Genomic DNA, 16373 nt, shown 5'->3' on the forward strand with positions numbered 1-16373 from the left:
TTCAGATTTACAGTCAAAACTCTGGACTCCTCCATGACTCAATGAGCATCTTCCACCAGTGGGGCATGCTTTGGTTGGTGTCTTTGACAAATCAAAACCTAAATGATTTAAGACAGCAAGCTGCATGTTATTTAACGATGCTTTAACGGGAACGTTTATGCCGTCAAACTTCATGCAAAAGCAGTCCTCTGGCCACACAGATGCATCGCTTTGCATCTCTGTGACAGCAGCTTCAACTTCAACTTGCCTGAAGTGGGCGATACCTCTTTCCTCTGCGTTTGAACGCTGCTTTTTTTAATACAGAGGAATGACTGTGCTGGGTATGGCACATGTAGCAGGGAAGCAGAGAGCCTGCTGTCAGGATACAGATTGGTTAAAATGCAAACATCCCTATTTGGCTGAGGAACCCTGGGTCCCTCGGAGGCGACTCACAGCTTGTGTAGAGAGCATTTCATTAATGCTGTGATCATACTGCTCAGCCAGGATAGCCAGCTTCCGGGTCTGCTCCTCCTTGAGCCGTTTGAGGACAGCTTTATGTTCACTCTTTGGCGTGGTCTCCAGCAGATGGTTTCGCAGTGCTTTGTACTGTCTGGTTTGGATCTTGCATGTATCCTGAAACTGCTTCTTTATCTGTAGTTCTTTTGACTGGAAAGATGGAGGGGACACAAACAAAGAAAAAAAAAATAGCACGTTTCAAATGGGAGAAATATCCATTCAAATGGATATTTAGGATTACATTAAGGATATGAGTTCAAGAATCCACAAATGTATATTAACATCTAGAGTGCAAGGAGGGAAGCAAAATACACAAGAGGCAATGACTATCGCTGCAGCTGCTTTGACACTGCTACTGTGCGGAACAATTACAATACAGACACTTCTGTAATAAAGCTCCAGCCTAAATACAGCTGTCTCTGCACAAAGAGCCTCGCATTTGCCACTGGACTGGATCCAGTCCTGGGTGCCGCTTTTCAAGAAAAGTTCTTGAGGGACAGGACTAATATTTATTAGCACCAAAAGCCATACTTGTACATGACTGTGCTTGTATGGCACATAGATACAAACAGCACTGAACATTATGAAAAGAAGCAGATTTGGTGCATGGGAAGGGACAGGGAAAAAGAGCAACACTTTTTCCATTGAGGGTTTGATGAAGAGAAGATGCATCCTAACTCTTGGATGTTGTGACCCTGGTTTTCATGAAGATACTTAAAAGATGGCTGGGAAAGAATAGATGCTGGAAGACGTACACACAAGCAACATCAGCATTGTGCTAGTGTAGCAAACAAAACTCCTCAGGCTTACTGGAGGTGGAGCAATCCTTTTGCACTCTGCTAGCATCTCCGTATTGTTTAGAGACAGGACTTTGTGACTGCACACAAGGCTGAGAGCATCCATACTGGAAAAGGCATCTGGATCTGATTTTGCTGTATCACCTTGAGGAAATGAATTCTTTCTTTCTTCAACCGGCCTTACCTGCCTCCAGAGCCCGCAAGGGTTAAAGTCTGCTGGGTGGTTTAAGACCCTGAAAAGGAGGGTGTTGTGGAGTTCCTTGGGTCTTTCCACAGAAGGGCTGAAATAATTCTAACTAAGCAACCCCAGAAGTGATGCAGAAAACAGGACAAAGATGGATTTAATTCACACTAAAATGTGTATCATGGAGAGGAATACAGTGCTTTTACCCTTTCTAAATTCACAGGAAGTTATTTCCCTCCAGGAAACCTCTAAGGTTGTTTCTCCCTGCCCATGTCAGCAGCTTACATGTTCCCACCAGGGCCACGGTCACAGCAAAACACTCGCAATCTATTTTGTCCTCACTTTCTGCAAAGTCTCGCAGGACACCAGACTCTGTTTACAGGCTTCCAATCCAAAGGCTTTAACAACAGGAAACAGAAGGGAGGGGTAAGATTTCCAGTCAGACTTCTGACAAGATCATTTTGCCCTGGTATTGTGAAATACCAGCGAGAGGGTTTGTGCCTCACAATTAACACACTCAAAATAATAGCAGAGCAGTTGTCACTGAAGGGTGAATTCTAGTTAGCGTCCTTCTGGTGCGACACTGACCGTTACAAGTCTGCTGGCAGGACAAAGGACCTCCTTAACTAACAAAAGGGAAGCCTGAAACACGTGCCCTCAAGGGAAAACGTTGCTGAGGAGAAAAATGAACAAATAGTCAAATTATCTACTCGAACAGGAATACTTGCCTGTGTTAGTCAGAAGCAAGACAAGAGTTAATACCAGGACCAGTCTTGATAAATACGGGATTGTGCTACAAAGCCAACAGTTATCCAGCACGCTGCATTTTAGCACTGTGTATACGCGAAGGTGCTGGATTGACAGCTCAAGCCCGAAATCCTTCACTAATCACAGAACAGCCATGCAAAGCAAAGTGCAAGCTTTCCATTGCTTCCTGCAAAACGCTCCAGCCCTGTCCTCAGTGGAAACGGGAAGGGGTTGAAGAGTCTGCAGAGGTGAGAGTGCAGCCAAACCTCCGTCACCAGAGACCACGATCCTGCTGTCCCAACTGCCAGCGAGAGGAGGAGGAGGGATGTGCTGCCCACTCGTGTTTGCACCGCATCACCTTGGGGAGGCGGAACTCATTCATGCTAATCTCAGAAGGATCAACCTAGTACAGCTGCTTCAGTTTTATTCAGCTCAGAGCACAGCACAGCTTCCCTGTGAAGTCATCAGCTATTTATACACTATATCCTTGGAGATTCTCGACAGCGATCAGATGGTCCCTTGTTCTCACAAGCGAGGTATTCACTATTAGATATTATTCTAATATTGACAAATCAGGTATTTATTTTCGTTATGAAGTTCTGTTTTCAAGTTGGTTATTTTCTCTGCAAGAAGATAACTTGCAGGTGGTGAAAACCAAGTCAAGTGGGAAATATCACGAAGAGTGGAGACGTGGAACAACAAAGAAACCCCATGCTCAGTACGCCACACACTCATTTTGTTACTGGCAGAGTTAAACACTGGGTGGAGAGAGAAGTCTGCCTCCTCCAAGGAAACGCACCAAGAGCTTTGTGAAAGGCCTTATGCTCCCTCCTCAGACACTTCAGAATAAACCACTGGACTTCTTTGGATGAAGTGAGGGCTTACAATGAAAACACCAAGAGCCTCAATTACAGAGGTCCTACAGTTCTGGTCAGCCACACAGTGACAAGGCCAACATGAGAAACCCATGAGAGCACAACACAGAAAAGGTCAGCGCCAGGAGCTTCCTGAGGACACTGCAGTTGGCTGGTATCTCTTGCTTCCCCCCATGCTTGCTAGCAAACCTGCCCTAATATAAAACCAATAACAAGGCGTGCTAACCGAGGCTGATAGTGCAGCTCATTGTGGCACACACAGCAACACTGCTTCATTACAGAAACGAAGGTTTTCTTCTTCCATATGGAGAGAAGAGGAACAGAAAATGGTGTGGGAGCCAAAAAAGGGCACTGCAAAGATTAAATACACTTTACCACAAGAAGGAAAGCACAACGCTGAGAAGAACAGCTTCTCAAGCAGAGGGAGCAGTGCTGCCATGGCCTGCATACAATGCACCGTGGCCCTGATCACCACTGCTATGGCTCACACACACAGTGCTTGCAGGGCTGCGGTTACACAATTTGACCAATAATGACACTTTTAAAAGCTGGCCTTCATTGCAAAATGAGACACCTCTGAAAATTAACAAGCTTCAAAATATGTTGGACCCGCATACACCACAAAGGAGCACTGAGCTGCAATGTGCCACCTTCCCAGCACCACCAGCAGCTCATGCCCAGTTCTGACATCACTTCCTACCTTCAGGCTCTTGGGCTGCTGCCGGACCTCCATGACGTGCTTACGCCTCAGCTCCCGCTCCCGGCGCTTGTTGTATTCCAGCTGGTTGGTGAGCTCAGTCTGGTGCTGGAGTCGGATCAGCTCACAGCGCATCTTCTGAATGGTACTGAGATGGCGGAACTCCAGCTCCTGCATGGACTCGTGCTGACGCAGCAGCATGGCGTGCTCCAGGTCCTTCTGTGTCTGCCTTTTGTTTAACTCCTAACAGGAGGACACAGGGAATTATTAGATTCTTTGTACTTACTTGGATTTCCGTTCACAACATGACATTTCACTTTGTTCACAAGGGCATTGCTCAGGCATCTAAGGACAGAGCACCGAGTTTCTATGTCTTATCAGAAGCAGACAGCACCGCCACCGGTAATTTTTCCTTCCTCATTTCACTTTTCTTCTTCCTGTTCTAGATTCTTAACAGGAGTTGCAGTAAACATTTTCTGGAAAGGACTGTAATTATTGTGTCTGTTGACTTTTTGGATCTAACAACTCTCCCACAATAGGGCACTTATCTGAACATTTGATTCCTCACTGATCTCCTAAATGCAACAGATTACCAGATGGCATCGCAAAATGTATTGAACCATTACTTTACCAAAACACCAAAACACTTCAGATGTGGTAATTAACACTTCACTGAGGCTGGAATCAAGTCGTTGGTGCTCCTGTGAGATCCATCTCTCACAGGTGGTTCCAGGTGTCATCTCTGCGTGTTCTCTTACCTCCCGGACCAAGTCCTGCTCCAGATTATGGCGGCCAAGGAGCATCCGTCTCTTAAAGCGTCGACACTCCAGCTCCAAGTACTGTCTCTGACGCCTCAGCAAGTTGGCTTCTTCCTCTGCCTGGAAATGCTGGATGTTCTCCTTCTGCTTGGAGAGCCACTCCTGCTTCTCCTTCTTTGGAGTGCTCTGGTTTTCATTCAGCTCCTGATAATAGCAAGGTAATGAATCGTGGAACAGTCACATTAAGCTCCTTTTTTTACCCTGAACAACTGTTCGGACCTGCCTAATAAACCACATTTCAGACAAAGCCGTTGCACCTTGTCTTCTCCTGGCTGCTGCAAAATGCATCACGTCACATATCTAAGGGAACACCAGGAAACAATTCACAGTGGAGCAAATTTAACTCAACTGTTTTTGCAGTGGCCATTTTAACCCATCAAATTGATGGTTCATGTCCAGAGTTTCCAGACATCTGTACTAGCTCAAAACATAAAAATGATGGTTTGCCATTGAAAAGATCATTTGGAGCTCCTGCCATTCTGCTGGAGAAGGGGTTTTATATGGTCCCAAAGGACGAGGAGAAGGGAAACATCGCCCCATCTCATTTACAAACATTCATCCAATACTCCAATACTTCTGTGTGAAGCACATCAGGAAATTTGTGTCTTGTCTGATCAGAACACATTTTATAAGGGACTCATCACGGCAGGGCCACTCACTGAGATGTTGGAACTTACAAAACTGATATAAAGAAGTTCACAGGTGAAACTTAAAGCCACGGTTTCCACATTTGTACTAAACTCATTATATAGCTTGAAGCACCTTTGGCAAAAGACTCCGCTTGCTCGAATCGCATACCAGAGCTGTCCATACAATGGACTTGTAATGCATTCCAACTTAAGCATGAGACAGAACTCCTCTGTATTTCATCAGCGTTACTGGGCGCTCTGTGATCTACTGCCCACTTAGCCCATGTTACTGTAGTTTTTCTTAGATCTTTCTTGGCCCTGTTGCTCTTTAGCCTTTTTCCCCTCCTGGGAAATGTCTATGTTTGGGAATATTCCCCTTTAGAGCAAGCTCCAAAGTCGTGTCACACCAGTTGATGGTTGAGCACTAAATGGTTCTTTCAAAACAATTATTTATAGTGCTTACAGTTTCAGCCACTCCACAAAAAGAACCAGGAAGTTTGATCCTACAGTTTTCACAGAGGTCATGATTTTCACTACAATACAGTGATTATTAAACTATTACTCTGCCTTCTCTATTGAAATTAAAGTGCTTTACAGATATCTTCCTGAAATAAAATCTGCAGGTCATCTTCATTCCTCTGTGTTCTTGCTGCTACAGAAATATCATGGAAGTGCTAAGAAACTCCCATAACGACTGCAGTGCATGGTCAGCATCTGCAGCAACAAGGGATGAGAAAAATGTTCATGTCCTTCCTTAAACTACCTGTTTTATTCCTTACGATTGCCAAATTTGCATGTTCCTGGCTAAAAAGTAATATTAAAGGATGGAGAAGTTTGTACGTTCACACGATTTAGGTGCCAAGAAACCTTCTAACTCTAAGGTCAAAGGTAGAAACTAATACAGTACGTACAGGACTGCTCAGGAAACGTGCAGCTTGCCGCAATCCAGCACAGCAATGCTCTGACTTCTGCACGTTTCCCGCTCTCACACTGTACCGTACACTGCACTATTGGTTCACGGTTCCTATTACAGACAAGTTACCTCTTTCAGCTGCTCTTTACGGAGTTTATATTCTCTCTTCTGGGACTCCAGGAAACTGTTCAGTTCTTTTTTCTGTTGGGCCTGAATATGCTGTTGAAACTTCTTTTCTTCATTGGCCATCACTTTAGCCTACAGCAAATCCCGCAGCAAATCAGTTTGAGTCCTGACAGATAACAGCTCGCGTTCCGTTTCAGCCCCAAGACCAAGAATTCACGGTACAGTCACCACCATACTCACCATGCCTCTGAGTAAGCAGGAGTCCCAGGAGCTTGCCCTCACCCTCCTCTCTCTCCACTCCCCACCCCACCAATGCACCCAGCAGGAGTTCTTGTTCGGTGCCGCATTTCCTCAGCCCTACTGTTCAGCTGCTCTCGCTCAACAAAGTCAACACCTTATGACAAACTATATTTTAGCCCTCCACTGAGAGATCCAAGATGAACAAAGAATCAATAATAATAGGCGGCACCGCTTCATTATCAATTATTTACAAGCATAAACCCCCCCCATATCCATAAGCAACCAGAGGGTGAATATCTATCATAGCTAGCACGCTTCTCTGCAGGCTGATCTGCCCCCGTAACACTCGATGGCAGTCAGTTACTGACAGCACGTGCACGCCAAGAGAAAGGAAAACCTTTACAGTATTTCTTCTGGGCTCAGCACACTAACATTTAGTACAATGCACTGTGATGAAGGACATACCTTTCCTCTAGTTACATAAACCCCTTAGTGTAAGGAAGTGATGTATTAGTCTTTTTCTAATTAGCAATTTGCTTGGCTCCTGAAAACAGACATGTAAGAGACTACAATGTCATCTCTTCATCAGTGACAGGAGGTGGACAATTCAATGTAATTAACAAATACGGACCAGTCTGCTAAACTATAATCTCCTACCTCTTTTTCCATGGCTGCTTGGTGCTTTTTAATTAGCTTTTCCATTTCTGCAGCAAAATTGTTACGCTGCGTTTCAAGATCTTTGTCCAACCTGAGGCGATGCTCATCCATCTCTGCCTTCAGTTTGTTCTCTAATGCCATCAGTTGCTTCTGGTGTTGCCGTCTCATACGTTTATAGCCTGACATCTGCTCTCGGAGTTCAGAGTCTTGTTCATGTTCCTGCATTTGCCTTGTCACCTAGGAAGAGAACCACATCAGGCCAAAGCAAGTTAATGCTGCTTAATCTGCTTTTCAGCAGTCTTCAAACCAAAAAGAAAACCATTCAGTAAAGAAAGATGATTTTGTTGTAAAGAAAAGCGCGCTTCCTAATGGCAGCAGAGCAGATTAAAAACCTGAATTCTGCTGGAGAAGATAAGCTCACGTGAGCTGTAGCAGGAAAAACATACAATTGTTATGAACCTGTTACTAAATAATGTCTTTTTAGCCCGCTGCAGTGAGCGTGCACGTGAACACGCACACAAATACACACAATATGTCTATGAAAATAAAAGCCAGCTTATTATAAACACTTTCCTGCATTCCACTAGGCATATTGGTTTTGAAACTATCCAATATAGACAAATTACATTTGCCCAGGTGTTGCATTTAAGCTTTTATTAACTGACATTAAGCTATTTCTGTGACAGTATCTCAGCCAAGGAAGATAGCTCGTATTCTGATGAAATCCCAACAGCTCGAAGCAGTTTCATAGTGCCATGTTTAGAGACATCCTTCCTCTACAGCTTCATCCGAATAAAACCATAACATACCAGCGACGCTGTGCGTATAGTAGCAAAGTGCTCTCGGTTGCGATAATGAGACTTGTGGCGAGATACTTGGGGAGGAGACTGGGGTTCCGATGTCCTCGTTCGAGGATCCGATTCCTCTCTGTAGTTTTCTTCCTCCTTATTGGTAAACATTAATTTAGGAGAATAAAGAGAATCTGCATTACTAAAGATTTATATTTTGGTCTGGTTCTGAAGACATTTAAAAGGAAGAAGAAACATTTTACATTCATCAACCAGGGCAGATCCTCCCGCCAATACGTTGGATGGAGGAATAAACTGCAACAAGAGCTCTGATCTAGGATCCTTGCCCTTGGAAATTTCATTGTGCATCTTTATTACTAGGAGGAAAATCACTAATTAAAGCTGAAGATGAGAAAAATAAATAGAAAACTGAGTTAAACACTTCACTTCAACAAAACATAAAAGCTACGAAGGAGATGATATCAATTCTGAAAGACAAACCAAACATCTCACAACCCTGAAAGACAGAGGCAGATTTTCATTATACCCACCACAGAAATACCTCAAAGCCAATGTTTAAATTTGTTGTGGTGTATTCCACATTCTTATTTTGAGCTTGTCATTCATCACAGGGCAATTAGCAGTTAGATATGATACACTAATTAACTCCCCAAGGAAATACCTGTGTCTGTTGTATATCTGGGCAAAGAACAAAACATTTTAACCACACCTATCATCAGCCCGGGAAACGCTACTGGTTTGAGAAGACGTGTGATAACCTCTCCGGAGCAGGAGCAGCACGGTTCAGAGGGACGCTCCACAGTTCATCCTTCTTTGAGCAGAAGTAAAGCAGTGGAGGGGGTTTCACATGGCCAGAGTGCTGCATTTCTTTTATCTGTGTATCTTTGTCTATTAACCAAATACTCAAACCAAGCGCTGGGAAGCTGTGTGCTTCAGGAACAGATTTCAGCCACTGCTAAGGATCTCGTGTTTAGGAGTTCACTAACAAGGAGGCAAAAGAGGGAACTCTACATCCTTTTGTCTCATGAAGCAGTGCTCTACAATTAAGGGCATCCACTAACTAACCTATTCACAACCTGCCACTCCAGCTCCTCATGATAGAGCAAACAGCTTTGGAAACAACCCAATTAGTAAAATAATTTTTAGTGAATCAACAGAAATAAACAAATTTTACAGCAACCTTTTGAAGTTCCCAGTGCATATTACTATATTTGGGGCACAATATTAGAACGTGCAGATAGCAGCTTAAGACAGGAAGCACACTTATTGTCATAGTGCCAACCAAACCCTCTCTCGTTTTGCACCTTTGAAGTTATCCAGTAAAAATCCAACGCTTACCGGCTTTAAATGAATGACAGAGCTATTTGACATCACTGTGTGGTCCCCCTCCATCATATCCAGCTCGCTCTTATCATCCGAGGCATCTGGAAGACTGTTAACACTACTGCTTTGGCTACTGGCACTGATAGACATACTAGGAATGGACTGATTACTTCCGACACTATTCACTGTTCCTGTCCTGCCGACGCCGTGATCTTGTTCCTAGGAAAAAGGAATCATTAAGAAAATCCAAATCTATCACAGCTGTATCTATGGGACATCACCAAATGAAACGTTCATTCCATTCCTTTCTAAAGGCATCTACCTGCTACATCATGGCAGTTCCCACCCTCCAGGCATTGCCATGAAACATTTCTCTCATGGGATGCTGAGGAGAAGAAGAATCAACCTTGTCAAGATTAACTGGCTGATGTCAGATTCTTTTCAGCAGCGAGCCCGTTAACAAGCTGAACTCTATCATGTATCAGCACAGCGTGTCACCAGAAACTGTTCTGACACCAGCATCATCTAAGTGCTCAGCTGGGACCCTGCACCTCGCACAGTTCCTTTCTGTACGTGACAGAACAGGAACTGGGTCTCTGCAATTCGGTCTCAATTTCTGCATGGTGATTGTGGAATGCAACCTAAAAAAAGGCACATTAATTCCCTGGGCTATTATTTTTTTTTCCCTTTTTTTAAATCAAGTACAAGTTTCTGTATCTTAAAGACTCACAACAACATTCTCCAGGCAAAACTAGAACACTGCCGAGGGCCATGTTCAGGATGGCCATGCTCAGGACACATGCTCAGGACGGGCTGACCGCAGCTGCTGAGAGAGTTCTCACGAAGCCTTATAAACAGGCGAAGAAAGCTAGGATTTACAGAAGTGGAAGCTAAGTGTTCAGCATGAACACATGGCACAGCTTCTCCTCTGTCCGTGTTTGTGCCTTGAGGTAGCTTTATTCCAAGCACAGAGAGGAAGACAGGGTTTATGGCCAGGCGTGTAAACAGCCTCCATTGGTTTCAGCAATATCTGAGTGGTGGCCGTTTCAATGACAGCATCATTCTCTGGTTCAGTGATGAAAGCCAAAGTTTCTCTCACCTCCTCCTCCTCCTGTGTTTCGACTGCAGGGCCATTGTGCGCCTCCTGGAAGAGGAGCTTCTTCATTTTACGATACTGCAGGTTGTCCAGTTCTCTCACTGCATCCTTTGTTCTCTGAATCAAGTCTATTAACACTGTTTCGGGCCGCTCCCGAAGAACAAACATGTGCTGTAGAACACACAAATAGGTGAGTGACCTCTTATGCCTCCAGTGCTCGTGATTTGAGGATAAAATTATGAGCTTTGGTTGGGTTTGACAGCCCTCTTTCCTGCACAGGAGGAAAACACCTTCACAGCTTACATTGGCATTATTTTTAGACTTCGTGATCCAGAATGATTTCAGAATGATTGCTTTCTGATGGGAGACATCCACAAAAATTAAAGATATAAAAAATCCCCAGAAACAGTATTTCACGTACTGTGAGAATGGCCCCAGTTTAAACCTAGACTTCTTTGGGTGTCAGGGAATTTAGAGACGTTATCTACTTGTGGTTTAGAGGGAGAAGAGCAACAAATAACATAAATGCAAAAGGTGCTGGACTCACTGGATATTTCTAACCAAATATTAAATTAACTCATCAGCTAACTCTCACTCTAAACTCCTTTTCCTTGTTTAAAAAAGCTTAGGAATCAAATATACAGCATACCGCTCTGAGGTATAAAACAGGCTGTGAACCTTCCAGCCCGGTCCTAGCATGTTATGCTCTTTTTTTTGGCGATATTCACTGGAGTTTACTGCAAAGGTAGCCACATTTTGCCAAAAAGTAAAACAAATCCTGTCTATGTATGTCAGGAGCAGCTTTTGCAGTCTCCAGCTGAAATGTGCTGTGCAAGCATGAGTCATTATTAACACCACCGCTAGTTTCATTTTGTTCCTTAGAAGAACTGCATTGCCATTTCCAACATGTCACATTCCCTACCTGTCCCTGTGAAGTGGCATGCAGCTGTTTCAGACTATAGTTATGGAAGGAATACATTCACAAACATTTAATTTCCATCAATGTTCTCCTTAATTGCAGCGCACCACTCAAAATAAAACCAATCTGCAGAATTCTGAAATGGCAGGACTATACACCCACACCGAAACCTTTCCTGGATAATTGCATTTACTTTCTGAATGCAGAGTTTTTAAAGAAGCAAAAGTCCTCAGAACCATTTTAAGCTAAAAGGTGATGATAAATCCTCCATAAATAGCATCCGTTTCCTGATAATGCAAAAACCCCATGTTTAGCACAACATGGCCGGGATAAAAATCCCCCCAAATAATGTCAGGAGGGCTATGAAGAGAACAATGAGTTAGTAAAATTCTGAATCCCACCTGATGCCACAAAGGAAATCCAAAGTCACACTGAGAATAAAGCAGGTCTAACACCCGACTTAGATCAAGTTGTGTTCCCTTTGGAACACGTCAGCTCTTTACAACAAGCTACCACATTGGCTAAGTTTCCAGACTAGAGCGAGAAAAACCAAGTGTCTGCAGCGTACAGGAGCACAAATGAAGAAAAGAAAAAGCTAAGAAATAAAGCAAACCTGCAGATGGCTGAGGCTTATTCGTGCCAAAGAAAAATATTGGGAAGAAAAACTGTTTTCCTCTGCTCCCTTTCCCCCAGGGATAGTCTTAGAACAGCGGATTTCAGTTCTACGGATAAAGCACGTAGGTGATAGGAGAGGATAAAAAGCCTTTAGGGGTGTATATATAGCAGAGAATAAAGAGGGAAGTAACGAAAGGTATTTGTTAACTAATGCATGGCAACTCTGTCAGGATTAATTATCATCACTCGGAGGATAGACTGAGCTTAAGAAACTGAAACTCTCGACAAGCGGATTGTCACACAGTGTCACTTGATGGGGGCTCTTTTTATGACGAGAACAAGGCTGGCTTGGAGAGTGACTTGGGGAATGGCCTGAGACCCTGCAAAGGGGTGTAAAGCCAGGACCACCGGCTCGGTGCACTCCACAGCAGCAGGATAACAGCCAGAGAGCATCGTTACCGATAACGTACTATGGCAGGTAAGACAGAAGAACATCACAGGGCATGCCCCCTTTTAAATACCATGTCAAGAACAAAAAGGACAAGCAAGCCAACCTTCAGAAGCTCCTCTGATGTAGGCCTGTCTTGAGGAATTTTCTGGAGGCAGGAATCTACGAAGTTTCGAAAATAATCAGACCTGTGGCAAGGAAAGCAGAAAAACCCAAACATTTGAGTTAACTACTCAGTTTATTTTTCAAAGCTCATTAAAGAATCAAGATATTCACATTTGGGCCCTGCTAGTAGAGTGGGGAGAAACCACACAGACTCAGTGCTCACACTACAGTCCCTGATGGCCCTGGTTAGGCCAAAGCCCACCATGAACAGCAGGCAGATCCCTTTAACCTCAGCTTCCAAACAAAATGCTTCATCTTAAGAATGCACACATAGTGGCCAATTCAAGAGGAAGGAAAGGCCTGTATAAAGGCAGACACCCACATTCTCAGTGCGAGCATCAACCCCGTCACGTTCTGTATTGCACAAACTCTCCAGGGCCTCATCAGAGCCCCTGCCCGCTTTAACCTCTGTGTGCAGATGTTTCATGCGCAAACTACACTAACACACAATCCTGCAATGCCTTTGGCCCCTCACACACAACCTCTGCACTGTTGTGCAATCTGTCACAAGTGAGACCGATTTGTTTGGTAACTTCTCTCCTACTGTAAGCTAGAAATTCTATTTTTTGCCCTTTCTTTCTCTAACCAGTTTTCAGAAGGGCAGGATTATAACCTGAAAACAGCAGCACATCAGTGCTATCTCTTTCCTCCCACACCACTCCCCCCTAAAACCACGTAATGGGGTTTTGCTACTGTGTTTTTTAAGTAAATTAAACTATTGCATTTTTTGGTCAGAAAAATGCATGAAATGGGTTGTTTTGTCAAGCCAATAGGGTGTTAAATAGGCTAATCACGACATCCCAGAAGCAAACTATGAGCTACCTGATCCAGTGGGAGGTGTCCCTGCCCACAGCAGGGGGGCTTAGAACTGGATGGGCTTCAAGGTCCCTTCCAATCCAAACCATTCTGTGATTCTATGATTCAAGTAGAAAAAAGGGGCTCCAGGAACGCTGGGGAGGGGCTCTGGATCAGGGAGTACAGGGATGGGACAAGAGGCAATGGTTTTGAGCTGCAAGAGGGGAGATTCTGATAAGATCTGAGGAAGAAATGTTTTCCTGTGAGGGTGGGGAGGCCCTGGCCCAGGCTGCCCAGAGCAGTGGTGGCTGATCCACCCCTGGAGGGGTTCAAGGCCAGGTTGGATGGGGCTTGGAGCCCCTGATCCAGTGGGAGGTGTCCCTGCCCATGGCAGGGGGTGGAACTGGATGGGCTTTCAGGTCCCTTCCAACCCAAACCATTCTACGATTATAGGGTTTCTGGCTAGCCTGGGTGCTTCAAAAGTGTACTAACCCATGAACTAATTTTTTTACAGGATCTTCTGTTTTTGCAGCAGTGTGTCCTGTTTCTGCTACATTTTTCAGCCTAAAATGCACATTTAGCGATTGGTCAATTTTTATTATATGATGTACAGCGAACGAAATAAGAACCTTCCAGCTTGTATCCTCCCAACAGGAATCCAGCCATTTCAAGAACTCAGCATGACAAAGCACTCCATTTACAGCAATTCCCTACAACATTCCTCCCTCCGTAATACTCACCATTCATTAGACTGTAGTGTAGGGGATTCATTCTGCGCTATGTGATATAAGGCACTCATTGCGTTCATATTAAACAAAGGAGGCTTCCTTTCCGCTACACACAAAAGAAAATAGTTTTTATATAGGGAGAGAGTCTCATAGTTTTCGCTATTTTTCAGTATACATCCCTTTAAAAAGAAAACCGCATCAGCAGAAGCACTGTTGCCTGAACACGGAACCCCAAACCAACCCTACCCTGCAATCAGACAGATATGTTGGCGTATGTCCTATACCATTGCAGAAGATGAAAGCACTTTGAAGATCAATGCCTTGTCCTCCCAAGCTTTTCAATTACGTGGTTTATCATAGTTGAGTTCTCTGACTCATTTTAAGGTACTAAAATGGGAGCAAGTTAACAGTAAGGTCTATACACTGTGTTTAGCCACTACGCATTTTTGGTTTCACATACCCCCTCCCTCCTTTTTTAAGCTAAAAAGCTAAGAAATATTGAATTCTAGCACGACAGCAGCAATGTAAGAAAAAGCCGGTTGCAAGAACCATCAAATCACACTTAACTGACTAAGCACATGGGCAGGAAGTCAGTAACAGGCCAACTCTTTATACTATTTTGAGAGTTGCATTCTCCTTGGCTTTTCTCTCCCTTTCAAGCTTGTGTTACTCTTATAGACTGACACAGCATGAAAGCTTAATGAGGAAGGAGATGATCTCACTGTAACAACAAAATTGAAGCTTCATCAGAATGTTTATGGGGTAAACCTATAAAGCTCAGCCTTGCCATAAACATTTGGAGGCGCTGGGCAGGCCACGAGGACGTTCCTCTGCTAGGGAAAACGCAACAGAAAACTTTCCTTCCCACAAAAAAACAAGGAAAAAATAGCACTGTTTTTCTTATTCTGCTTTTAATTTTGAGTCAACCAGCAGCAGTAAGCTGTATATCAGAGAGTGTATGAGAGACCACTGCTCACTGACTGCTGTCCGAGGATGGGCTACCCTACAAATTCCTCAGAACAGGTAAATTGTTAAGTTCAGCCTTAGCGCTTTACCTTCTCTAATCTGTTAGATCATCAGTTGCTGCTATTGAAGACCAGACCAGTTATCCATGAAACTATTTTAACTGACCTCAAACTCTTTCAACTGCCTGTTTGCTCTCTTTTTTTCCCTGTTAACTCACCCAAATAAAATATAAATAGTCAAAAAACAGAGAGCCCGAGCCCCCAATGCAGGCCGCTTCTAAGACTAAAGTAACCATTTGAGAAGACTACCAAAGGTCTTATTTTTCTGCCTTCTTCCCATGCTTATTCAAACGAAGACAAATGAGATAACCACACCAACCCAGCCTACAATGCTCTACCACCCTGACCTAGTCTCACCTCCCACCACGCCAGAAGCCGTAGACGAAGCCTAACGCTTCAAATTGCAAACAGGCAGCGTGCAGCGAGGCACCCGGGGGTGTGGTGGCCATGAGCTCACTGCATTCTTGGAGCACTGTGGCCAGCCAAGTCTCCTTACTCCACTCGGAGCAGGATTCTGTCATTACAGTCACACCCCTTCAATTTACTTTATATTGGCAACCAAAAAAAAAAAAAAAAAAAAATCTCTGCTCTGAAGAAAGAATCTATTTCATGTCCTGGAAGAAAATGAAGTTGACAGTTTGGAATGCCAGACAGCATTTTTAGCTAAACTGTGCAGTTCACATGGATTAGCATGTTCCTGCGAGCTCTCGCTGCCCGGCTGGGCTGCTCCTTCACCGAGGTCCCTTTGGAGTGTGAGCAATGAGATCTGACAGGGATGGTAGGACAGCCTCAGGTGCAACGAGCAGCACTGAACCACACCATCCCAGGAAAAACTTACAGCTAAGTGCTCCCAGACAGCCGGATCCTGACTAAAATGGGAGTTGGGCTCTGCACGATGTTGTGCTTCAGCGAGGGTACTCTTGTTTCAAGAAAACACCATACATTAAATTTAAACAGAACACCATATTAATACAATCCTCTGAAACCAATGTCCTGATTTAAGAGGCCTGCTCGAATGGCAATGCCATCATTCCTTTTTGGGTTTGGTTTATAAGTTAACACTTCCAAACCCGAATATTCCATAGCTTTTGCTTTTCTTAAAGAGATATTCCAGGCAAATCTATTCGCAAGTGTCACCAGACACAACATAGCTTTGAGCCGTCCACTTATCCCAAACACCATTAGAACTCGTAATATATCATATATTTTCATGCAAAAACCATCAATTTATACCATTAAATCTACTTTCACACTGCACTTTCAATGGTTCAT

At 43.9% G+C, this 16373-nt stretch overlaps 1 protein-coding gene across 1 annotated transcript in view; it reads right to left on the reverse strand.

Moving 5' to 3' along the window:
* Positions 1-16373, reverse strand: part of TAOK1 (TAO kinase 1) — a 70990-nt gene that overhangs the window by 11505 nt on the left and 43112 nt on the right. The window contains exons 9-18 of the mRNA XM_054084629.1: positions 14089-14182; positions 12495-12576; positions 10410-10577; positions 9326-9529; positions 7988-8122; positions 7179-7415; positions 6285-6413; positions 4554-4757; positions 3799-4038; positions 433-645 (exon numbers count right to left, since the gene is read on the reverse strand). Coding sequence (XP_053940604.1) covers positions 433-645; positions 3799-4038; positions 4554-4757; positions 6285-6413; positions 7179-7415; positions 7988-8122; positions 9326-9529; positions 10410-10577; positions 12495-12576; positions 14089-14182 — 1706 coding nt within the window. The remainder of the gene's footprint in view (positions 1-432; positions 646-3798; positions 4039-4553; positions 4758-6284; positions 6414-7178; positions 7416-7987; positions 8123-9325; positions 9530-10409; positions 10578-12494; positions 12577-14088; positions 14183-16373) is intronic.

Source organism: Cuculus canorus, chromosome 20 (genome assembly GCF_017976375.1).
Source record: "Cuculus canorus isolate bCucCan1 chromosome 20, bCucCan1.pri, whole genome shotgun sequence".
NCBI lineage: Eukaryota > Metazoa > Chordata > Aves > Cuculiformes > Cuculidae > Cuculus > Cuculus canorus.